The 26,180-nt window shown below is 40.8% G+C and overlaps 1 protein-coding gene and 1 long non-coding RNA gene across 3 annotated transcripts in view; one reads left to right on the top strand and one right to left on the bottom strand.

Annotated features, from left to right (window-relative positions):
* Positions 1-706: 706 nt before the first annotated feature.
* ZNF608 (zinc finger protein 608) overlaps positions 707-26,180 on the bottom strand; it is a 107,560-nt gene continuing 82,086 nt past the window's right edge. The window contains 6 exon segments of the mRNA XM_030567469.1: positions 707-792; positions 2,048-2,201; positions 3,098-3,270; positions 3,813-4,230; positions 6,238-8,689; positions 9,168-9,255. Coding sequence (XP_030423329.1) covers positions 707-792; positions 2,048-2,201; positions 3,098-3,270; positions 3,813-4,230; positions 6,238-8,689; positions 9,168-9,255 — 3,371 coding nt within the window.
* LOC115653800 lies at positions 11,272-19,007 on the top strand. Of its 2 annotated transcripts, none has more exons than XR_004001009.1 (3): positions 11,272-11,322; positions 16,453-16,545; positions 18,508-19,007. It is a non-coding gene; the product is annotated as an uncharacterized LOC115653800 (long non-coding RNA). The 2 variants fall into 2 exon arrangements; XR_004001008.1 differs by having other exon boundaries at positions 11,272-11,326.

Raw genomic sequence — 26,180 nt, 5'->3', positions numbered from 1 at the left:
CATGGAAGTTGTTAATTTTACTGCATAAGATTTATTCTGGAGGTGCTGGTGGAGACTCCACTGTTAAGGCAGAGTTGAGCTTTTCTCTTAAGACAGAATTTTTATTATATATAGGGTTTTCATTTCTTTTAGAGGTTGAAAAGTAAATTCTATTTAAAAGCAAGTAAATAGTTGAAAGGCAAATACATTTGATTCCTAGATAACTTTAAAACAATATAATCTTTAATGTACCTTCTGAAAATATGTTATTTCCAATAAAAGTATCTGCAAATCAGGAAGCCAGATATACTTGTACTTATACATAACAGCAGAAGTTTACTCAACCTTAGATGGATCTATTCCAAAATTAATCCCTTACTTGCCTTTTATGAAAACATTTTGAATCCTAATTATATACTTCATAACAGATTGTTTTACTTTAATAAGTACTAAGAGGTAAAGGATAGTCTCTGAAAATCTCAGACGACAGGCAGTCTATTTCATTGATTAATTATCTACATTATGATTATAATACGAGTGTCAGAGACAAGTGTCTTGTTAGGAAGAATAGAGCTACAATTAACTAAAAAATCCCTACAACCTCTCCCCTCTCAATAAAAGCTGCTGTCTATAGGGATGCAGACCTCCAGTCTTAGAAACCTATAATTTGCTTCCTCCTTCCCTATTAAGATGTCTATGTAAGTATAATTCAAGGTTTACAAGATATTTACCTTCTTTGTGCAGGAAACATACCAGATGCAGATGCCTGAGCAGCCACCTGCTGAGTGGCAACAAGGGCAGCAGAGGTCAATCCTGAAGGAAAGAAGAAACAAAAGACTGTGGATATACTTCTGGATTTTATGGTGTTCAGAGAGACAAGTATAGTCGTCAGTGCAAAAACCATAAATAGCAGCCAATCACTTTTTGCAGGATGCGTACATCAAATATTTCAGGCAAGACAGGTAAGACAATTTGCCTGGTCTGATCAGTGTGCCTTAATATAATGTACTGAATTCTCCTTAACAGGCATTTTACAAGAAAATATGGCATTCTACCTTATTGTATTTCTTTCCAAGCATTGCACTGCATGGTGCTAAATGGTTTGTATGAATTCCTGAATAGGAAGCTCAGTCGAAATAATGGGTACCAGGAAACAACAAGAATCAAAAGTCAAAGTGAATTATAGAAATGAATACTAGCTGCTTGGAATACAATACTTCCATAGTAACTTGTTTTTAAATTTCTCCCACTGAATGAGTATAATGCATCCCATAAGACGTATGGAATCACTGAATCAAATTTAGAAGTATTTAAGACTTTTGTATAGGAAAATGACTCTAAGGCACTGAGATGAATTAATGTCATTTTAGCTACAAACTGTACTAGTGTGATCTTCACTGCAGGGAGGAAATCTTTTAATTCTGCTAAAACAGTGTCAGAAAAGGAAGAAAAACTGGTGTAAATCAAGAGAAAATTAATAATCTTTCATGCATCTCTTCTTGTGGTTCTTTTTTCCTTGACTGCAACAATATGTGCTGTATTCACCTAAATAAAAACAGATCATGTGCTATTTGAGAAGCTGTAGCTGTGATAATCTCAAGGATGAATGCAGGGTCTCTGCTGTACATAAAATTGGTTCAAAATTAAGAGCTTTTCTCTTTGCTATGCTCTCTCCATTGTTTACACAAGACTAATTGTGTCAAAAAGGTGTTTTTTTTTTTACCTCTTTTGGGTCTTTCTAATGTTAATCAGTTAATGTCGGTTTTTATTATGGTTGATAATATGCATGTGAATGATATCCTAGCTGACAAGTAAAATTTTAATAATTTACTGGCAATCAGTGGTGATTTCTAAAACAGTATTACTCAAGCATGAAGCTGTAGCTATAGTGTAATTTGGTGTTACCAGCTTAGTCCTTGCTGCATTTTCAAGCTTTCTCCCTAAACTATTTTTTCTGGTTTCCGTAAAACACGGGTTTCTATTAAAATAGCTTCACCTCATACTTGCAACATCAACTAAACAACTTTAAAAAGTCACGTCGATCCTACCGTTAGAAGCCACACCTCACCTTGAAATGGGTCATATTGCCCAGGTATAAGTGGGTAGCCCATTCCAACGTGTGTGTGGTGGTGTGTATGAAGGTGCCGCTGGCTAAAGGGGGAGTGACGATCTCGCTCCCTCTCTGCTTCCCGCTCACGTTCAGCTGTAGATTTTTCCACAGGCTGACAATAAAAAGATAAAAGAAATGGTATATAATATTTTTAAAATTGAGAATATCACAACCAATACACTGACTCTGGGTATTTAGCAATGGACATTTAAACACAAAACATGAGACAGATTCTCCAGTACACTGGAGTGGATTTGCTTTACTCCCCAGAATACTTAGGTGCCCTAAAGCTGGTGTAGCCATACTCTCAGGATAAAGGGATCCTCAGGCATCACATAGCAGCCACAAACCACCTCTTCTCCCACCAAATCTGCAGGGGGGGGTGGCCTAGGCTCCCTTATGCTGGGCTGATTCCCGGCTGCTCTAACAGCTTATTTGAGCTGGTGGCAGCTGGTGTAAATCAGTCCTTGGACTTCTTTTATTTCTTTCATCAGAGAGCTATTTCAAAACTATCTTTAAGGTCAGCAACTTGCTTTCATCAATTAAAACTTTTATGACGACTTATCTGAAGGCAAAGTAACACTGTTTACTCTGACATGGATGTCTCCAAAACAGGATTTTAGTAATTTGCTATTTAGAAGATAACAGCTTTGCAGCAAATATATTGAAGAGATATTATCAAATCCCATAGTTCAACTTTTTAATCGCATTATCTGTTTTCAAACAGGAGCTTCTTGGTAAACTGTAATAAAGCATACCATGTCCCAAGAGCTATCTATGAATCTACTACTTATATTAGGAAGTATATTAGCAGGAAGCCTGTTATACTTGTCACTTGCAGTATATGCCAGGGAAGCACCCTGATTTTAAATTACTTTTGATTTAAATGCTGATATAAAAATCATCTTGAATTCATAGCCTGACTATGCACATTTTTAGATGACATTCTCTGCCCTTTCCCTAGCCAACCCCGAATGTGTTGCTGTTCAGTAACAGATGAAGCCTTACGGCAGGGGACTTGCTGCGGTACTGGTTGGCATGCTGCTGGAGCAAATCCAGTGCTTTAGATTCAGTGGTTGATTTTGCGTTGATGCTAGGGCTGGTATTGACTTTCTCCGCCTCTTCTCTCCCTGACATCTTCCCATAAACAGGATAATGAAATCCTGGCGAGAGATAGGCCCCTGCAGATAAACAATAAATGCCACATCAAGTTACTGTTTTTACATTTGGTTATACCAATGTAGGGTGGAGAGATTCCTATACAGGGGATTACACCAAAAATGGATCATGTGACTATAAAATTGTATCTTTGTTCTTCCATTTTTTCAGCTAATTCACCCTGATGAACGGAGGTTATAAAGAGGGTTGAGCTTACAGACATTTCAGACATTTATGGATCCTCTTAAGTGAAAAGAATAGTAACTATAATGGTTCTGACAGTAAGTGCTTAGAATATTTTTATAGGCAATAAACTATCTGTCAGTCTAACAGCAACAGCAGCCTGTCAGGGGTAGTGGAAACTGTAACTGGGAACTCTGACAGTTCATAAAAGGAACATCTTGTATTAAATCAGTTTAATCTGCAGAATTTTCCCTAGCATAAGAACAAGCAAAACAAATGTCATCCGTGAAGCTGCTAACAGCCAATATTAAAATGTAGGTTTTACAGCACTGTTAGTGTGTAAATCTTTACTAGTGTACAATGCCAGTTACAGAACACGTACCAGGATAGCTGTGCATTAGAACAGGAGAGACTGCACGGTATGCAGGATGATTGGGATCATACATCTGTGGGTAAGGATAAGCGTGCAAGTACTGTATATATGACTGATGCTGACTCATTGGTGAGGAAACGGCCACTCTAGCACCCCGAGAGTCCTTCCAGTTTACAGGAGTCTTTCGATCATCATTTTTAATCTTGCTCTCCTCCAATGACTGGGAATCAGAACGCTTGACCTCTTTCGGTTCCTCTTTAATGCTTGTTAATGAGACAGGGAGGTTGGGTATGGAACCTTCCTTATTAGGTGTTTTTCTAGGGCTGTCTTCTTTTAGTTTTTTCTCCCGATCAAGTTCTTCTGATTTTTGCTGATCAAGGTATTTGGGCTGGTAGACATAATGATGCCATGTTCTTGAATCTGCGTCCTGATATGAGGGAGAAATACATTTTGTTCTAAATGCACATTGTGAAACAAGATAGTCATTGATATTTGTCATACTTTTGTAAATGTCTTTTTTTATAGAAGTGTTAACAATACACCCAGATTATGGATATTGTAGGACAGATATGCTTCTTATAAATTCACTATACTTTTAAGCTCAAACTCCAGGCAACATTACAATGTAATAGCAATAAACTTCTAACAATCTGATTGAATTATTTCATCTTATATCCTTTCCCATGCCTTTGACTAGTTCAATCATGAATTACATACATATTAGGTGTTAAAATTGTGTGATTATACTATATATGTATTTTGATTAATGGCCATAGAGAGTTTTTCCCATCTGCGAACTACAACATTGCTAATGCTATGTCAAAGGACTTTGATAACCTGGAATGATGAACCTGAAAAATGGATTTTGCTGGAAAGGTGCTTACCTTGGCCTTGATCCTGCCAACATTTGTACACTTGAGTAACTCTATGTCCCTCTGAACTCAGTGGGACTGTTCACATGGGTAAAGTTATAAAATCACTGTTCGCAGGATTGAGGTCAGGGTTTGAGAAATGTGTGTAGAATATGTCTGACAGTTTATAAACATGTTAAAGAGTGAGTATGTGGTTTCTTTACAGGGTTACCTAAAACAGCACATCTTTACTGAATAACAAAAGAATATTATTTTTTATGAGATATACAAGGGCTAATTACTGTTATTTTACTTTAATGGTCAATGTTCACAGCATAAGAAATAGTAATAGGTAAACTGGATTAGTTTTGGTTTGGATACTCATCATGGTCCATAGAAATCTTCTCCTATCCAGACCAGAACTATCCCACTTTCAATCTAGTTCCATGACCCTCAGCCTTACTTTGAAAGATGGCTTATAAAAGATGAATTCTGGGATGTGCCAAATGCCACAGCAGGGGTCAGCAGCCTTTCAGAAGTGGTGTGCCGAGTCTTCATTTATTCACTTTAATTTAAGGTTTCGAGTGCCAGTAATACATTTTAACATTTTTAGAAGGTCTCTTTCTATAAGTCTAAAATATATAACTAAACTATTGTTGTATGTAAAGTAAATAAGTTTTTTTAAATGTTTAAGAAGCTTCCTTTAAAATTAAATTAAAATGCAGAGCTCCCCCCGGACTGGTAGCCAGGAGCCGGGCAGTGTGAGTTCCACTGAAAATCAGCTCGCGTGCCGCCTTCGGCACACGTGCCATAGGTTGCCTACCCCTGTGCCAGAGCATAAGGATATTCAGTGTGGGAGCACTGGGTCACAGCAAAGAAAGAGTAACATGTCTTGGCAGGGGTTTGGATTGGAAGGCTGTCTAAGATGTGGGAAGGCCAGGAGGAGTCAGAGTGGTAAAACTATCATTGACTTCAGTGGGGCCAGGCTTTTACCCATTGTGTGGACCCACAGAGGTTAGGAGCTTACTGAGGACAGATAGAGAAGGATGTCCCCTTAACGATTTTGAAAAGGTCACGCTGGATTAGGATAAAGAGTCGAGCAACAAAGAATCTGCTCGCCCTTCTTTAGTAAATGTCAGCTGCCATTAAAAAACAAAAAACAACAAAAACAAAAAACCCAAGCCATTTTTCAAATCTACTTTGTACTTCATTCATAGTGAAAAGTGCTTATTTCTTAAAATTTCACTCTGCTGCACTAAGCAGAATGACTGAAATTTACATTTAAGAGTTTTAATTTTACTTGGTTCTATATGAAAACATGAATTCTGTTTAATTAAGATTAAAATTTTTCTAATTAATTTCTTAAACCTGGATTCTGTCACCTCTACTCATGCTCGGTTTCCCTCTCTCAAAAGCCCCACTGAAAGCAATAGATCTACACAAGGAATAAGGTACAAACTCAATGAAAAAAAGGGTGGCAGAGTTTGCCCCATTAGGAAAGATAGAAAAATACAACAAAATCGTATCAGTAAAACCTTAAAAATAATTCAAGATTATCCATGTTCAAGTTCCAATGGCCTCACCTGTTTAAATCTTGTGGTAGGATCTACTCCTGTCTGTTTCATTGAGTCCATAACAGATTTCATTTCCACAGCCTCCTTTATAAGCTGATGGTTTTCCATTTGTTTGGCTTTGAAGCTATCAGACTGAAGCTGCTGCTGGTGATTTGAAAGAATCTGTGATTTGCTTGTCTCTTCAGCTTTACTGGGGACTGATGACCCTATTTTAGTGTTACTTTTGCTTGTCTCTGGAACTGAAGGAGCCTTTGAGATAGTAGCAGAGGGGATATTTTTCTGCTTGTTGTCATCCTTTCCTAGTTCCTTCAGTGAAGGTTCGCTCTTCCTTTCACAGTCTCTCCCAGTTTGTGCCATTTTCTGCTCTGCCAGTCTCTGGTCCTCATAATATTTTTCATACTGCTGCCTATAGGCAGGGTTAGAGGCCATTAAGGACTTTTGGTCCATGTAAAGCCCATAGGCATATTGTCCATAATAAAGTGACTGGGCAAGTGCAGGATGTCTCTGAGTTATTACTGACTGATGCTGAGGCTGTAAATTAGTGGAATTAGTATCATTTTTCTTGGAATCTGATGGCTCTGTCCTGTCTTTCTTTTCAGTCTCTTCCTCGGCCTCCTTTTTGATCTTCAGTCCCTGTGAGGTACAGCTGTTCCCAGCTGCAGGGGTGCTGACCTGTCCAGAGTGCATGTAACTTGGAGAATAATAAGGATCATAGCCATGGTAATAGGGAGAATGGGACTCTTTCACTTGTGATGATTGTGCTGTGATTGAAGAATGGCCTTTTACAACACTTTCCTTATTGGAAATAATATCTGAAGGAGAGCTGGCCTTTGACCTCATGTCCTCTGACCGGCTGTCAGAACCACCATCATCCGCAGCATCAGAAATATCAGAGTAAGCTGGGCTGTTGGTTTTAGCAGCTGTACTATCTGCACCATTTTGTGTCAACACATGCAGTGGCGCCAAAGAAGATTGTCCATTCACCAAAGTGCTGCATTCCATTCTGGAGGCACTCCCTATAGAAGGGCTGGGTGCATTGTCTGTGAAAGTGTAAACCTTATCCGCTTCAGCTTTAATACTTGCCATCCTGCTCTCTTGAGACTCTGACAGTCCATTAGCTAACACTTCATTCTTGTTGAGATGGTCCTTTAAAAAATGCCCAGATAAATCTTTCCCAGACCCTTTTGAATCCTCTAGCTTTCCCAGCTTAGAATCCATTTTAGGACTTCCAGTCTCTTTGCTTTCTTTGTCCTTCAACTTTCGCTTCTCCTTTTTCTTTTTGTCTTTGAGTGATGTGAGAGCTGGGTTTACAGTGCTTGGCTCTCCCATAATTGTGGGCTTTGGTTGAATAGGTTTTAATGGAGGGCTCTTTGGTGTAGCCTGAACAACAGTGGTTGTGAGTGAGGGCAATCCTGGTATTGTCCCTGTAGTGGTGGTTGTAAAGGCTGTAGTGGGTATAGCTATTAATTGGGGAGGAGTAGGAGCTGGAGCTGGGGCAATGGGCCTGGCTGTTTTAAGTTTTGACAGATTTTTATCCACTTTGCAGGTATTGGCCTTTTTGCCCTTGTCTTTATCTCCCACATTTTTCTTGTCTACTAATCCTTCAGCTTCCAGTTTGGGCATTTCAGAGGCCAAACTGCCATCTGCTACTGAGCAATTGTCCAGCGTGGCTGCCATATTAGAAATTACAGGAAGGCTGTTCAATTCACTGTTTGGGCCCTTCTTTTTACCAGAATTCTTGCCAGTTTTAGAACTGATGATTGAAGTTGGGCCATTACTGGTCAACTCTCTTTTCCCTTTGGGTGTCCCAGGGGTATTAAGAGGGCAGGGAGATGTTGGTGCTTTTAGCTGATCAAAACTTGATATACTTGTGCTTGGCTCACTGCATTCAAGTGCCACATTACTTAATGCTTCCTCACAGTCTGAAATTTTATCTTCACTGTCAGGCTCAAACTCCAGTTTGTTTTCTGGATCTAAATGTGCATGAGCCTGGTGGTAACGCAGTCCATTGATGTGCTTGTACTTTTTGTTGCAGTTGGGGTGAGGGCAATCAATCAATACTGGAGAAGAGCACCCTTGGTCCAAAAAAGTAGTCTCAAGTTTCCCCTGTGGGGTAGTTGGAGTGCTTCTAGAATTGGTGCGAATGCGCTTTCCAGATTTATTGTCCTCTGAACTGGAGTTCAAGTCTAGCTCCATTGGAGGTTTATTTTTCCTCTTATTTGTGGATGAAGGGCTGGCTTTGACATCCTCCACTGCACAATTTGGGGGTGTCCTGCGTCCACTTGAATTAAGGCTGCCTCGCCTCCCCTTCCCATTGGCACCACCCCTGTTCTTGTTCTGCAGTCCTCTTGACTCTGTAAAGCTAACATCATTTCCAGGTGCAGCTGCAGCAGACCTTGCTCGCTTTCCTCTCCCCCGACCGCCTCGCATTTCCAGGTCACTCGTTGGAGATTCACAAAACCTAAGTTAGGAAGAACAGATGTCAGAACAGAGACTAAAACATCACCACCAAGAACCATCAGCTATTTCAACCATCAGAATGACACAGCTTCATGTAACAGAATCTGCAATGCTATTAGAGGAAGGGTGCTCTCTTTCAAATAGGTACATCATGAAAGAAAAAAACATTTGCTTCAGGAATATTACGCACAAAGAGAAAAAAAGTATTTTTAGTATCCAAGAAAATATTTTAAAATAAACTCAATTTCAATTTAATTCCAGAGATATTTTTTCAGTAACATAACAATTAGAAAATACAAATTGCCAGCTCAACATCTGCATCTTGCAGTGTGTAAGAAAGAATTACTCATTCCTCTTCTGAATGGTTTCAATTATATACAGTTGTTCTTTATTAATCTCTGTACAGTTTCTTGCCGAAGATTTTTTTTGGGGGGGAGGGGCAAGAGTAGAGAAAAAACAGTCCCAGAATGACTGCCTACCTGGGAGGGGCCCAATCATGCTTTGTACAATCCAGCAGGGTCCCAACATAAGTCTTGTTCCGCCATGTAACGTTTACCACTAGGACACCTGTAGGAGGAAGAGAAACAAAATATTATCACAGTTACAACAACTTTAAAATAAAATAAAATAAAATAAAAAACCCAACAACGAACAGAATCCCATTCTTATTTGCTTTCAAAAGCTGTGGTCTACACTCTTCCTCTTTTCTGGTTTCAGTGACCTCAGTTAAAACCCACAGGAAAGAGTGTGTGCGTGCATGTGTGATCAAGATACAGCTTACAGAAGGAAATGGTTTTTGCCATGTCCTGCTGTAAAACGACAACATTCACCTCTTAATTTTGCTATTACTGCACATAATTGCTTTCATTTGGCAGGCAGCCAGCATAAACTGAGCACGTTACCAGTGCCAAATCAGTAAGTGACTCAGAAGAATGCGCTTTGTTTAAAACAATACTATAGTAGTGATATTATTTATTTGAAATTACCAATATCCAAATCACCACACACATTTTGTTAGATAGGGAAGACAAATAATAATGATTATTATTATTATTATTAAAATAAATGTGCTATTTCAATGTTAATGTCTTCATCATTTAAAGCTTTGCTTTAAAAATACTTCTGTTAAAATTTAAATAAATCTACACAATAACTGCAGGCTTAAATTTTTGTTTTATGTGAAAAATCAATGTATTAAATATGCAGTGTAGGGGCTTCTTTTAAAAAAAATGTAATGGAGGGTATCATTCAAACCCATTCAGATTTCTCTCAAACACTTTCACAGAGAGACAATTTATAATCATGTTGTAAACTAGTAGACATAACTACCCCTTTAATTCATTAGATACTGTAGATAAACATAAGGTAATATTCTGAATCAGTTATCATTTCTCTTTAGAATGCATGATGAAAAGATGAATTTCACCTAGGCAGAGGAAGCAGCATGGTGCAAAATGTTAGCAGTTTCACAAAAATTCATTCTAAAGAACTAAATATTTAACTAAAACTACACACACGAATCTTATGGTTTGTATTTCTCTACACTCTCCTTGTTCTAGCTAGCTCTAGCTTTCCTACAATGGAAATAATAATGGCACTGTGCCAAATATGTTTCCAGCCTGTCTGCTTGCTTTGTGTTACCAGAGTGATTTCTAATTTTACACTAAAACTATCTCACTCTGCAGCACCAATGTAAAGTAAACATGTAACCCCCAGCTTATTTCCTTAGGGCCCTTTTAACAGCAGGAAAGTATTTGAAGTGCTGTTAGCTAAAGTACTAGGGAAAAAGGGATTTCCTTGAAAATTCTCAATAGCAGATTTGAAAATTGTTCCCCATATGGTTTTAAGTTGCTTTTATTATAACTTGACAGTAGAATACCATATATTGTGGTAACATGGTCTAAAGACAAAAAATAAATCACTCTTCAACCAAGGTTAAAAACAGGTTCCCGGGATATAAAAGATCAGGCTAAAATTCCTATTTAGACAATCAGTTAAACAATTTTTTTTTATCGTCATCTATGCTTTGATACTAACAAAATGGAATAGCTGGGGACATATATTTTATCCCGACCCCCTTAAAATAAAAAAGAAACAGACACCTGACAAAGCTATTGGGGGTGGGGAAGTGATGTTTTTCTCATCATTTGCTCTCTAGGGCATCATGTGTGGTGTCAGATACATTTCCAGCTGCTTAAAATTCTTCAGCATGTCAGCTATATTTACAGCACTGGAATATAGTTGTATTGCCAGAAGGTTACTGCATTTTAGCTTTAGATGCAACAGGCTGAATCACTGTGTTTGCAAGTCTCTGATGTAGCACAAATGTATAATTAAAATTGCTTGAAAGGAAACATGAAAGAAACAACAAGCCCTTCATTCTTAGAGTAATAAAATTAAAACCAGGAAAAGTCTGCACAGACACTTAACATTTGTCTGCAGTGAAAGGCTTTTGTTATTGCATTCCCCTAAGGGTTTCACGTTTCCAGCAAAAGCAGGCTTTCGATTGGCCAACTCCTGTTGCGAACATTATTATCTGATTGGCTGGGCTGAGCACTGCAGCACAGACCACAAAAATGGTATGATAAATGAGCTTCAAAGGGGAAAAATGATGCAACACCACAGAACGGAGCAGTAAGTAAGTGAGAGGGTGACTTGAGGGTTTGGCTACACTTGCAGGTGTGCAGCGCTGGGAGTTACAGCTGTCTTCGTACAGCTGTGTAGGGAAAGTGCTGGAGTGTGGCCACACTGACTGCAGAGCTTCCTCCCCCCAAACACTGATGAGGTCCAGCAACTCACCATTGCTCCATGCTGGGGCTCGTTTGGCCTGTGGAGCCATGGTCACCTGGAAAGATTCACTGACTGCACTCCACACCTGGCTGAGCAAACAGGAAGGGGATTTTTAAAATTCCCTGGGCATTTAAAGGGCGGGTCACCTGAGGCCAGGGCAGTAGAGTTCGAACTGATGAGCAAAGTGGCTGAACAGACATTCTGGGATACCTCCGAATACCTCTGGAGGCCAACAACACCGCTTTTGGTGGCCACACTGGCGGAGCAGTGCTGCATCACCAGCGCTGCAGTCGTTATTCCCCAGGCCGAGGTGGAGTACAACCAGCGCTGTAGCCAGGGAGATACAGGGCTGTATGTGCCTTGCAAGCGTGGACGGTGAGTGAGTTGCAGCGCTGTAAAGCCATCACCAGTGCTGCAACTCTCCAGTGTAGCCAAGCCCTGAGTGAGTGAGAGCGACTGTATATGCAGAAACTCTTTTATCGGGCAGGAATAATCCCAACAATGAGAGAGGCTTGCCTAAAGTTTCTTGACTCTGTAAATCAAACACTGGTCTGTTTGCACTAACTAGGCTTGTCAATGTGATGAAAGGTTACTGTCTGCTAAACTGCGTTGTGTTTATACACTGAGACTCATGTCATTAAACTGTTTAAGATAGCATTCAAACCTATTCAAAACTGTAAGAACTGAATTTGCTCACAGGAAAACAGGATTAAGAAAAGGTTTATTTTAAAAAGAAGTCATTAACCATTAATCATCTGTGGCGCTGTTTAAGGCAGGGTAAGATTTTATAAATAATGGCCTAAATGAAGCTGATACCTCCAAATAGTAAACCATTTCAATCTGTTATCATTTATAGTAGCTTTAGCTGAGTGGTCAATAAAACCAGAACAGTATTATACTGTGACTGATAAAAACAAATAAATGAGGTAGTTTCATCTTCAGGAAGGAGGAGGAGGAGAGAGTAGTTCTACCCTTTGAGAAATCTCATCCATCTACAATGGTCCTCTGCAGGGGAGCTTTATAGTTGCAGATTGATATTCCTCTATAAAAATATCTATTTATAACTGTGTGTGTAAAAACAGAACAAACATATCCAGAGTTGCTTGCATATAAATCCCTGTGTGGATTGCTCTCATATAGGGAAGTGTGCATTCAGATCACATATGCCACTAGAGCCAAATGAGAATGGCAAGTTTTGGCTTTGGGAAAATAAATGGTATAGCATTTTACTCAAGTGCTGAAATCACTTCATGTTTTGTGATCCCTGGACCTACTCAAGTGAATGGGCAAAAACTTAAAAGAAGGAAGAAAGTGCCAGTGAAGACACATGATGAAAATTAATGATTTTCACTGGAAATTTGGTTTCTGCAAACTAGAAGCTCCAAACTAAATGTCAACTCTAAATTTCTGAACCTGGGGATACATTAAAATACTATTTCAGTGGTAAAGTTAATGCTTTCCATCTAATTTTGTTCTAATGACCATAACTGTGAGTGGAAATCATAGATCTTTCCAATCTTTAAAATTCTATTATGCTATCTAGCCCATCTCTCTCTGCTACTACAGAATTGTTCCCTAAAGTACATTTTCAGTATGTTGTCCAGTCTTGTTCTAAATGTACAAGGCAACTGGGCGTCTACGTCTTCTCTTAGGAGATTATGCCAAAGCATTAGAACTCTTCTGTATTTTCCTCATATTCTGTCTAAAATTTAAACTTAGTTAAATTAATTTTGTTACTTCTTGGTAAAACCACATGGATCATTCTAAATGATTCTTCCTCCTCTTTTATCAGAGGGGTAGCCGTGTTAGTCTGAATCTGTAAAAAGCAACAAAGAGTCTTGTGGCAATCTGTTAGTCTTTCATCTGCCACAGAATTCTTTGTTGCTTTTCTCCCTCTTTGGTGTTTATATACTTGTATACCATCATATTTCACTGTACTTAATAATGTTAAATATATGTAGTTTTTTTATTGTGTATATAGAATATATGTATGTTACATTTAAAAAAAAAAAAGAAAAAGCACAGAGACAGGCATCAGAAGAAGGCGCAAGCACAGAATAATTGAAATCAATAAGTAATTCAATAATTCTTAGAAGACATTCAAATGACCTTCCAGTATAAGAAAGTCAATACTGTATATTTAAAATAATCATGTGTCAAGCAAATAGGAGTACGTTCCTTCCTTATAAATCAGTTCTACTAACATCCTACTCATTTTTGTTGGTCATTTCTAAGGCATCAATCCTTAACTTTAAGCATGTGTATAGTCCCACTTCAATGGGACTGCTCACATGCTTAACTTAACGATGTGCTTATGTTTTTTTTTTGCTGGAATTGGGTTTAAACTTCCTTTTAATTTGCCAATATCTTTTTGGTAACAACATGCCCAGAATAAAACAGAATGATCTAGGTCACCTCAGAGACACATCTGTAGAAAAGAAGCCTTCGCTCTTTAAGAAAGGTATGGAAGAGGATGAATTCTCATTCCTTCATGTACAGAATACAGAATCTTTTTAGCCACAGGGAAGTCCTCTAAGAATGTGCAGTGAAGGAAGCACTTTTAATCAACTAAAATTATAACAGACATGGTTTGAGTGAACAGAAGCAACATGGGATTTTAGGAATGCCTCATAAGGAGACATACAACTGGAAGGCCCACTGCAGCAAAGCTCTGGAAGATGAAAATGGATGTGATCAAAACACTGGATAGCTAGGAAAAAAAGACTTGTTGAATCTAGCTAAGATGTAGTATAATTGGCTACTTTAGTCCAAATCTTTATCCTGGCACACAACTCAAGTAACAGAGCTACATAACTGGGAATTCACTGGGGACTGAGGGGAAAGGGATCTTCTTGCCAGGTTTCAGAAGCATTACATGGCCAGTAACCTCTAATCTTGCTGCATCTGAATCCACATGGAGTGTACCCGCAGATCCACTGGCTCTTCCTTTACCTCACCCACAAAACTCCCCCGTATGCTGAGAGCCCATGTGCTTTAGTGGTTACAGACTCTTGTGTGGTTCTTCACATCCTGACAGATGCTTCTTCCTGTTCAGAAGAAACTCAACTGACCGAGATGAAAAAAATGTCTGTGTGCACATCTCATGAGCCATAGCACTACTACAAATTATGCCACTCTGTGAATGCTTCCGCTAGGTATTATCAGAGAAAGGGTTTGGTCTGTCTGGGAATTGTGGATGGAAAGTTAGTGAAGACAAACTCTTAGAGGTGTGGCACAATATCTCACCTTAGGTGTGTGCCAAGGTATAGGAAACAGCTGAAAAAAATGGTTACCTATCTTTCCATCATTGTTGTTCTTCAAGATGTGTTGCACATGTCCATTTCACTGTCAATATGTGCATACCTCGTGCACAGTTGTCGGAAATTTATCCCCTAGCAGTAACTGTCGAGACAGCACGAGTGCCGTCTGGTGCCTTGCACCATTGCAAGCAGATATAAAGGGCCCTGCTGCCCCTGAACCTACTCATTTCCTTCCTACCAGAAAGACTCCAATAGAGAGGGGAAGGAGGACAGGTTGTGGAATGGACACGTGCAACGCATCTTTTAAGAACCAGTTACAGAAAGGTAGGTAACTGTTTATAGTTCTTTGAGTTATAAGCACATGTTCACTCCACTGTAGATGACTCACAAGCAGTTCGAACTGGAGATGGGTGTGAAGTCTATTTGAACAGGGATTGCAGCACCACCTGTCCAAATCTGGCATCATCTCTAGATTAATGTGAGATGTCATAGTGAAAGGTAAATGTATGGACTAATGACTAGGTTACCACTCAAATGTCCAGGATGGGTACACCAGACAGAAAGGCTATGGAAGTTGCCTGTGACCTGACTGAGCGAGCCACCAGTTTGGCTGATATTGCACCTCAGGGTAATCAGTATCTTACATGCATATAGCTGGAAATCCAGGAAGAGATCCTAGAGTGGATACTGCATGGCCCTTTACTCTTCTGAAACAGCAACAAACATCTGAGACAAAGACTTAAAAGGCCTAGTCCGATCCAAGTGAAAAAACCAAGGTTCTTCTAACATATAAAGCATGGAACTTTTCTTTATTCAAATGAAGCTTTGGAAAGAAAGTCAGTAAATAAACTGCTTGATTAATGTGAAAATTGGAAATCATTTAATTTTGGGTGAGGTCGAAGGAAAATGGTGTCCCTAAAGAAAATTGTATAGGGATGCTCCTGTATTCTCCTAACTAAGGTTACAGCAACCAAGAAAGCCACCTTCATAGACAGGTGCAACAGAGAACAAGTCACTAGTGACTCAAAGGGTGAACCCATCAACCTTCATAGAACTAAATTTAAACTCCACTGTGGAGGGTATAATCTGAGCAAACGTTTTAGAAATCTGAGGGACATGGGGAGCGGGGGGTTGAAAAAATTGATCAGTTATACGCAGGAGGGGAGAAGGTTGAGTTAGTTCCATTAGAGTCCATTTGGTGGCTAAATGCTAACCCTTGTTTCAGAAACAAAAATTGGTCCAAGATATAGCAAACTGGAGCCTGAGCTGAGGGGATGTCTCTTAAAAAGGAACAAATGGACAATCTCTTCCATTTAGCAAGATACGTAGACCCGCCTGAAAGCGTCCTATTATTTAGAAGAACTTTCTGCATCCCCTTAAAGAAAATCTCATTCTGAGGTTGTCAGCCATGAAACTTCCACACTGTCAGGAGGTGGTCCTGAATTTGGCATGAAGGAGACAGCTGTGGAGCTCTGGTGGATGGGGCTAGTGGAGTTGAAAACTAATGCTGATGGGGCCATGCTGGGACTATTAGAATAAGGTAAACAGAATATTTCTTGACTTTAGACATAACTTTGGGAAGCAGTGGAACTGGAGAGAAAGCATACAGCAGACCTTTTGACCAGGGTAGGAGGAAAGCATCTGTCAGTGAACCTGGGCTGTGATCCCCTTGCGAACAAAAAATAACATTTTTGTTTGCTATTGTTGCAAACAGGTCCACTTGGGAAGTTCCTCACCACTGGAAAATGGATGTGAACACATCTGGATGAAGAGACCACTTGTGGTGACCTGTGAATGACCTGATCAGGTGGTCTAGGTTGTCTACAAATTTTGCCCCTTGATATGCGGAAAGAACTCCACACAAGTTAAACAGATGGCCCAAAGGGAATTCACTGGGGACTGAAGGGGAAGGGATCTTCTTGCCAGGTTTCAGAAGCATTACATGGCCAGTAACCTCTGATATTCATATGGAGACACAGATCCTGAGGCAACCAAAGGCCATGAGTCTGAAGGGAGCCCTCAACCTAGATCTGATGCATCTGTGACTAGAATGAGTGACTGTTCTTGAGGGTGAAAGGTATCTCCCTCACAAAATGTGCAGGTTCTAACCACCAGTCCTGGGAGGATAAGACTCACGCAGGTACTTGAACCACCATATCCATATGATGATGGGCCTGCGACTACACCAAGGCCAGCCAACCATGTCCTTCTCTGGGTTGTAGCGTAGCATGCTACACCACACAAGTGCATGCCGCTACCATGTGTCCTAGAATTTTGAGACAATTCCAAAACTACAGTGACAGGGTGCACTTCTAGCTCTACAGCAGTGACCTGCATTGTTTGGAATCTCTGTTCTGGCAGAAAGCCCCAGCCTTTGTAGAGTCCAGAGCTGCCCTAATAAATTCTGTTCTTTGAAAGGCATGAGGATAGATTTCTTTGTATTGATTAGGAGCCCCCCAGAGAGTGTCAAAAGTGGACTGAATAGTGGCTAGGGTTGAAGAGTACAAGAGACCTGGCGCAGCCTCTTAGTAGCCAGTCATCCAAGTAGGGGAACACATGGACATGCAACTTTTGCAGGAATGCCACTACTACAGCCACGCATTTTGTGAATAGGCTAGGGCAGAAATTGGCAACCTTTGGCATGCGGGCCATCAGGGAAATCTGCTGGCGGGCCAGGACGGTTTGATTACCTGCAGTGTACACAGGTTTGGCCAATCGCAGCTCCCATTGGCCGTAGTTTGCTGTTCCAGGCCAATGGGGGCTGTGGGAAGCGGCGTCGGCCGACGGATGTGTTGGCCGCCGCTTCCCGCCGAAAGGCAATATTGTAGATTGGTTGTGGAATCTGTTGATCACAAATCTGAGAAACTTTCTGTCAATCTCCATGTGAGAGAAGCATTCCTTTAAGTTAAGAGCAATGTACCAGTCCCCAGGATCTAAGGAAAGGGTAATAGACATGTGTGCCAAAGGCAGCACGCGAGCTGATTTTCAGTGGCCACACTGCCTAGGTCCTGGCAACCAGTCCGGCGGGGCTCTGCATTTTAATTTAATTTTAAATGAAGTTTCTTAAACATTTTAAAAATCTTATTTACTTTACATACAACAATAGTTTAGTTATATATTATAGACCTATAGAAAAAGACCTTCAAAAATGTTAAAATGTATTACTGGCACACAAAAACTTAAATTAGAGAGTGAATAAATGAAGACTCAGCACACCACTTCTGAAAGGCTGCTGACCTCTGCACTGGAGTAATCATACAACCTTTTGTTTTCCTTGTTTAGCTGCCTTAGATCTAAAATAGGTCTCAGAGCGCTCCTCCCTTCTCCCCCCGCCACAGATGCTTTGCCTTCAGAATTCAGAAGTAATAGGAATAAAATCCCTTCTACTGAATGAAATGGGAGCTTCTTGTATGGCCCCCATGAGGAGGCGAGACTGGACTTCCTGATGTAGGATGCTTTCATGAGAGTGATCCCTGAAGACAGGGAAGAAGGTAGAAAGGGGGGACAGAAGGGTGTATTCCAGTTCCACCCTGCTTAAGACTTAATGACCCGTGGCAATGCGGGTCAGAACACTTAGGAAGTGGGATACATAATTGGCAAAAATTGGGGTGATAAGAGATGGTTCTCTGGTGAGTGGTAAACTGCTCTCAATCAACAGGTCAAAATGCTTATTTAGAGAGGACCCAGCTTGCCTAGAAGAACTGGTAGCTGTAGAAGAGGAGGAAGGAGGAGGATGCCTCTTGTAACTTCTGCTCCTTTTTTTGAACAGGTCTTGGGAATGAGGAATGAAGGACTGAAACCATTGAGACTGCTGTGGGAGGAACAGCTTTCTTTTTGTCGCTGGTGTATAGATCTCCAGAGACTTAAGGGTCTCCCTGGAATCCTTAAGACTATGAAGCCTCTCATTGGTCTTATTGGAAAAGAGAGAGAGAGAGAGACCTTCAAATGGGAGGGTTTGGATGGTTTGTTGCTCCTGTGGGGGAAGACCTGATGACTACAGCCAAGATTAACATCACGTAATGATGGAGAAAGCCATAGCTCAAGCCACAGAGTCCGCTGCATCCAGGCTTGCTTGCAATGATGTTTTGGAAATTAATTTCCCCCATCTCCCCCATAGCACTGAACTCCTGCTTTACCTCATCGGGGCCTTGTCTTTGAACTTCACGATACTATCTCACAAGCTGAAATCGTAGAGACCCAGCAGAGCCTCTGGGTTCATGATCTTCAACTATAAAATTCCTCTGAAGTAAAGCTTTCCACTTTATCAAATGGGTCTCCCTTGTTTGTTTACACAGACCATTGCTGCCATTGTCTATGAATACCAACAAATTTTGCCCCTTGATATGCAGAAGGAACTTCACCCAAGCTAAACAGATGGTTCAGTGCTTCCTTGACATTTATAATGGAGACAGAGATCCTGAGGCAATCAAGGTCTAGCTTTTTTGCTTCTTTTCTTTTCTTTTCAGGGTAGAGGCTTGGTATCTCTACTTCTCTTTCTGTTAGCAGCAGCAACTACCAGGGACCCTGGATGACATTGGTTATAGACGCAGTGCTCAAATCCCTTTTCTATCCTTTTAGCAGTGGGAGGCAGGGAAGATGGGGTTCGCCATAAAACCTTGACAGGTTCCAGCTTAGCCTCATAAATAGGGAAGGCTACCCTAAACAGTCCTGCAGAGGCTAAAATGTCCATGGGCCTGAATGACCTTTGCTGCACCTCATATGGGTGGAAATACAGAGCAGCAGCCACCTCCTCAACAAGTCTTGATGAGCTCTGAAATCATTAAGTGGAGGAAAAGCAGACTCAGTTACTACCACCTCATCAGGCCATGAAGAAGAAGAGGTTAAGGGTTGTTGAAGAGGTCCCTACTTCAGTTCCTCCACAAGAGCGTCCCGAGCACACGGTTCCCACTGTCCGACACCAGTCCTGGGGGAAGGAAGATGGTGACCTTGCTGCAGATGATCCCTGCATCTAGCCAGTATTGAAGGATGGAAAGGGAGCAGAGAGAGTCTAGAACAGAGGTGGGCAAACTATGGCCCACGGCCACATCTGGCCCACAGAACTGTCTTGCCTGGCCCTGGAGCACCTAGGCCGGGGAGGCTACCCCTGGCCCCTCCCCTGCTATCCCCTTTCCCCTTCAGCCTCAGGTTGCTGTGCCACCAGTGCTCTGCGCAGAAGGGTTGTGAGCTCTTGCTGGGCAGCAGGGCTGCGAGAGTTGCCAGAAGTGGTATATTAAATTGCTCCCCATCGGAATGTGCTACTTATGGAGCACAAGGACTGGCAGCCGTAAGTAGTACATTCCTATGGGGATCAATTTAATACACTACACCCGGGTGGGAAGGCTGTGCCTCTCCAAAAAGCCAGGCCCCCTCCCCTTATCTGCCTCCTCCCACTTCCCGCCCCAACTGCCCCCCTCAGAATCCCTGAACCATCCAACCCCCCTGGCTCCTTGTCCTAACTGCCTTCTCCTGGGACCCCCCACTCCTAACCGTCCTCCCAGGACCCCATTCCCTATCCAACCCCCCTGCTCCCTGTCCCCTGACTGCCCTGACCCCTATCCACACCCCTGCCCCCGACAGGCCCCCCCCCGGGATTCCCATGCCTATCCAAATGCCCTGTTCCCTGTCCCAACTGCCTCCCTGAAACCCCCTGCTCCTTATCCAAACCACTCCCGCTCCCCACCCCCTTACAATGCCACTCAGAGCACTAGGAGTGGCAGCCGTAAGTAAGTAGCACATTCCTACAGGGAGCAATTTAATACATTACACCAGCCCTCCACACAGTTTCAGAACCCTGATGTGGCCCTCAGGTCAAAAAGTTTGCCCATCTCTACTCTAGAATGTGGAGGGAAGCCCAAAGGGGACCAAAAGAGCCATTGATACAGAAGCAGGACCCAGCTACGTGTAAGCCCTTGGCTTATACAGTGCCAAGGCTGGTACCACAATGGGCAGGCACCCTACTGGGGCTGCTGGGTATGCTCAGGTCGAGACTCATATGACCTGACCTTACAGTCTGATAAGGAGTCCGCTTTTTCAGATCTCAGTGGAGCTGACCCCATCAGTACCGGGGAGACCAGCTCTGAGTCTGGAGATGGGGGTACCAACAAAATCATTGCTGGCTTCCCTCTAAATGGAATCCTACGTAGAGAGCTACTACTGTAGAAGCCACTGGTACTGAACAGTGCTCTGGGGCTGGAGCTGGGACTGCAGAAGCATAGGCTTCCAATCCCAGTAACGAGAGAGATTCCTGAACAGCAGGGGAAGCTGGCATTGATGGGTTACTCAACTCTCTAGCTACCACAAAAGTCTTAGGTGTAGATGGCACCGGAAAGGGCTCCTGAGTCTGCAGTTCTGAAAGTAATGCCAGTCCTTTCGGGATTGATCTCAATGGACAATTATGATGCTCCAGATTCAGCAATCCCTCCTGGCTTATGGACTGTGTCAGGGGGTGACTCTTCTTTGAGCGCACCTCTGAGTCCTTGCCTCCGCTTAGTGCCTTCACTGTAGAGTTTGAAGGCTGCGGTACAGAGCCTTTGGGAGATTTATATGTCTTTTCTTAGGTACCGGCAACAAGGATCTGCCTGTGGACTCAGAAAAGGGGGAGTTTTCCTAACTGATTCAGCTGTTCTCAGTACCCGTTCTGAGCAGGAAAGTTCTGGCGTCAGGTGAAGTGCAGACTTCAATAGCAAGTACTTGAGTCTGGCAGCCCTGTCCTTTTTTTATTGGGGTTTGAACCCCCTAAAAATGTGATATGTCACTCACATGTGCCTAGGGTGACCAGATGTCCCGATTTTATAGGAGAGTCCCGATTTTTGGGTCTTTTTTTTTTTAATATAGGCTTCTATTCCCCCCCCCCCCGCCCCCGAGTCTCGATTTTTCACACTTGCTGTCTGGTCACTCTACATATGCCTCTCACAGACACTCAAGGCAGCTAGAGTGTGGGTCGCTCACTGGAATAAATTTATTACATGACTGACAGGCCTTGAAGCTAGGAGAATAAGGCATTAGTCTGGTACAGAGCCCGGTATCCAACCAGGAACCCCACTTTAGAAAATTACTACTATAAGCTTCTTTTTATCTCTAAATATAGACAAAACACACTACACTAGACTATATACTATAAACACTACTAGAGGGAAGCTTTACAGACACAAAGATCAGTGCTCCAACAATCATCACTGGCAATAGGTAGGAAATGAGGCATGGCTCTTCATACCTGGGCACTCATACTGCCCCGTCAGGTACTGCTTAGGGGAAAAAGTCTGATAAATGTGCACAAGGCAGGTGCGCACACACCTTCAGTGGAATGGACATGCAATCACTCAAAGAAGGAGGATTATTTTTTATATTCATTATACTATTCCTCTTCAGCCCATTTCTTTAGCATTATTTCAACAGGAGACACAACAGGAAAATATTTTGAGGAAACCAGGGGTACCATGCTATCTGCACATTGTTATTCCTTCCACGGGAAGGACAAAACTGCTCAAAAATATCAAGGGAAAATTAGTGTTCTATTCAAGGAGGGAAAAAAACTCAGACATTTATAGTGCAATTTTATCTCAGAAAACATTTAGATTATAAATAGATAATTCTCTCTTCAGGGAACTTGTGCTTTAAAAGTACTTAGTTGTAAAGTGCCTAGCACATTTTTGATGCAGTCGTACCAAAAAAAATAAAAAATAAAAATGTGATTAGGTTAAATAAAAATACCCCTTCCAACCTAGTGTAGATGGACTACTAATTCCATGTATTAGGGTTTGAGCACAGTTTATAAGGTATGTATGTAATAGCAAACAACATAACCCCTAAATAGGAGCATACATTCTCTTTACAATTTGGATGTATTATTCTAATTCAAGGTAACAAGGACATTCACAATTAGGATACTTCTGTAACAAGCAATATATGCTGGACACCAAGCAGTGTCAAGCACACAAAAATCAAAACAGCCAATTGTAAGAAACAGTCTTTTTCAATATTTCAGACACTGACACTCCTGCTGCTGTAGATTTCGTTTTTTATTGCAAAGTGGACACAAGTAACCAGTTCTCCAAGAAAGAAAGTGTATTACACCTTTAGATTCTCAAAAACAATCCAATAGAATGAGATAGGATCATGTTACCTAAGCTGGTCAATATTTTTTTTGCGCCAACATCCATTGACCGGTTAGTCAATAGCTCAGTCAAGTTCTTACAAATAGGCCTTAATGTAAGCGTAAGAGATGGCAAAGAATAGTTAGGTGTTCTCCCAAAGACCAATGAAGTCTATGGAATCCTTTTCATTGATTTCAGGGGGCTCTGGATCAGGCCTTTAGCAGTGGCACAAGATCTTATATGAGAGACATTTATTTTTATTTCAAATTTGTTGCATCATTCTGAGGGCTTTTCACTGCTCTTCAGCTTCACAGCCACATTGTAGGAAGTGATAATTATGGCAAAAATAAAGCTAAACCAGCTGTGAAAACAAAATATCCATAAATATCCCCAACAACACAACAAGGTCTTCCCAACAATATTTTGGGATAGTATTAGTCAATTTAGTGCATATGAAGGGTAGAAACTGTAAGCATGTACTGGAGTTTTGTTATTGTATGACATGAAAAGTGAAAATTTAAAATACAGTCACTTCATCAGCAAGTATAAGGAAGAAGTATTTTGTATGTTTTCATGATGTGGTGAACCCACCTCTCTTTTCCTTCCTTCTTTTCACTCATTGGATACCAAATAGCAGGCCTGAAATTCATTGGCTACTGAATATAAATCTAGATAATAAGGTATGTAACACAATTTTGGTGGGGAAAAAGTCTATATTATTTCAGCAGTGATTTAAAAACAAAAATCAGTAAAAGTAAATATCATAGCAGTGCTATATATGCTAAGCATTACAATACATATAACACTAAATTCTCTTAGTGTTATCTACACTGTATACAATTTAGGAGACCGGTTATAACATTAGTAAAAAGAGAGAAAGCATAAATACTGTCTACACTGTTAAACACAAGGATCTCAACTGGGCACTGAGAATCGCCAAGGTAATGGTGGCAGGAAGGAAGGAGTAATTCTTCTCCCCCAGACTGTAGATTAGGAATGGGGCCACCTCAAGCCTACTTTCTGAGTAGCTTCAGAAACCCTTGCAGTCACCCCAACAGCCCTGCAGCGGAAAGGACTAGACCAGGGTAGGCAACCTATGGCACGGGTGCCGATGGCGGCAAGCAAGCTGATTTTCAGTGGCACTTACACTGCCCGGGCCCTGGCCACTGGTCTGGGGGGCTCTGCATTTTAATTTAATTTTAAATGAAGCTTCTTAAACATATTAAAAAACCTTATTTACTTTACATACAACAATAGTTTAGTTATATATTATAGAAAAGAGACCTTCTAAAAATGTTAAAATGTGTTACTGCCACGCGAAACCTTAAATTAGAGTGAATAAACGAAGACTCAGCACACCACTTCTGAAAGGTTGCTGACCCCTGGACTAGACAATATATGTAAGGTTATGATAATACATTATTTGCTTTCATAGTTCTGTTAATAAATCATAATAAACGTAAGCCAAGATTTGTTGATGACAGTGCTCAAAACTTTGAAAATGAAGTCACTTATTTAGGTTCAGAGTTAACAATTTAGGAGCCTAACTTTAGGTCTCAATTATTGAAAATCACAACTTTATAAAATAGGTCATACTTTCAAAGCTCTGCACAAGTAGCCACTAAATCAATTATAATAGGAGAGCAATAAATGCTCACCGGGGATATAGATCACAGCACCTACCAGAGAAATGCGAATTTACTTATGAGATCAACTCTAACCTATCTTCCTAAATAACTCAAGGGCTAGATTATAGGGCCAAATTCTCTGCTGGTGTGAATGGATGCAGCATTGATTCCATTAGTACTGTTTCCATTTAATGCAGCAGAGAATTTGGTCAGCAAAATGAAGTCATGAGGTTTACACAAAGATCTTCTGAATATCTTCCAGATGATTTTCCAAAGGTGAGAACCATTTTTTTCAATCAAATGCCTAAATATGGGTTAAGTGGAGTTCTGCTTGTTTAAAATATTTATTTGAATGATAGTCATGCCTAATTTCCTTGGCATGCTGGTGCACCATGGAGACTTTTCCACTTTCAGACAGTTATTGCTCACTCGAAGCCGCAGAGAAAAACTCCCAGACAGTAAGTACTGCACTTCTTTTGTTGTCATTGTGTCCCAAACAAAGTCAAATTGGAGAGACTTTTTTTTATACCAAAGCTTTTCTGATTTAGCACCTCTTGAATGTCGAGAGACCAATCGCTGGACTTCCAAATGGCATATAGCCACATTGTCACTTGATGCGCACACACAATCATACAAAAATCAATTCTGAATATCTTCACTATCAGTGAATTTGTAAATTTGTACACAAATCCAATTCAGATGGATCACCCTCTCTGATGAATATACATAACACAGATACACCTAAGATAGTTTGCCATAATTTGGGCTATCAGCCATCAAATAAATTGCTGCCCAAGGATTAAACTAGCTTTATTCTACACTTGTGACCATCAAGTAAGTTCCGCTCATACCTATTTGACATAATTGTCCACAGTAACTAAAGTATTTCAAGTGTCAAAAAGTATGGGAAGGAAAGGAGAAGGAAAAGCCATAATTTAGGACACTAAGACTCATATATGGTCTGAACATTTTATTTTCACTCATTTTGGAGGACCAATATAACTCCTGTGCTCCATAAACAGTCAACCCAGACTGGCATTAAAAATTTTATACTACAGCATCATCCATCATATAACCCTCCATCTATCCATCCATGTACAACAAAAACAAAAACCCTTAAACATTTTCATATTATACTTTCAAAGCTAATTGTACACTTTTTTTCCTGTTCCATGACTTCCAAGTATTTTTTCAATAGCCTAAAAGTCACAGGAAATGTTTATAAATCTACACTGAAAAGTGAATTTGTCTTATAGTGATCCAGAAACACTATATTTTTCGCTAGTTTTATCACGTAATAAATGTAACACCACTTAAGAATCTCACCAGCTACAACAGGTACATATATTGCAGAAACCAAGTTCAACAAGTTTGGAACTGTAATGATTGTCAGGTGACAGAAAATGCAAGATGGGGGATTTTTATTTATTTAGTTTTTCCCCAGAGAGCCCTACTGCTGGGTTCAATGTTTGAAGAGTCACTTTACTCACAACATGTAATCAAACCATCTGGAACACAGATCTGTGATTAGTCACCCTGAACATTGGGATTTATCTGAACAAATGTACAGCAATGGAGCAGAGGAGATAGGGCAGCATTAACAAAGAGAACTGTAATGAAACACTTTATGCCTTCGTGTGCTGCTGCTGTAGTCATAAACCTTTGAAATACATCACTCTAGTGCTAATGTACTACTTTATGAAAGCACAGTGATCTTAAAG

This window comes from Gopherus evgoodei, chromosome 6 (assembly GCF_007399415.2).
Source record: "Gopherus evgoodei ecotype Sinaloan lineage chromosome 6, rGopEvg1_v1.p, whole genome shotgun sequence".
Classification (NCBI taxonomy): Eukaryota; Metazoa; Chordata; order Testudines; family Testudinidae; genus Gopherus; species Gopherus evgoodei.
The sequence above is the reverse complement of the archived record's forward strand: the minus strand, read 5'-3'. Positions and strand labels throughout refer to the sequence as shown.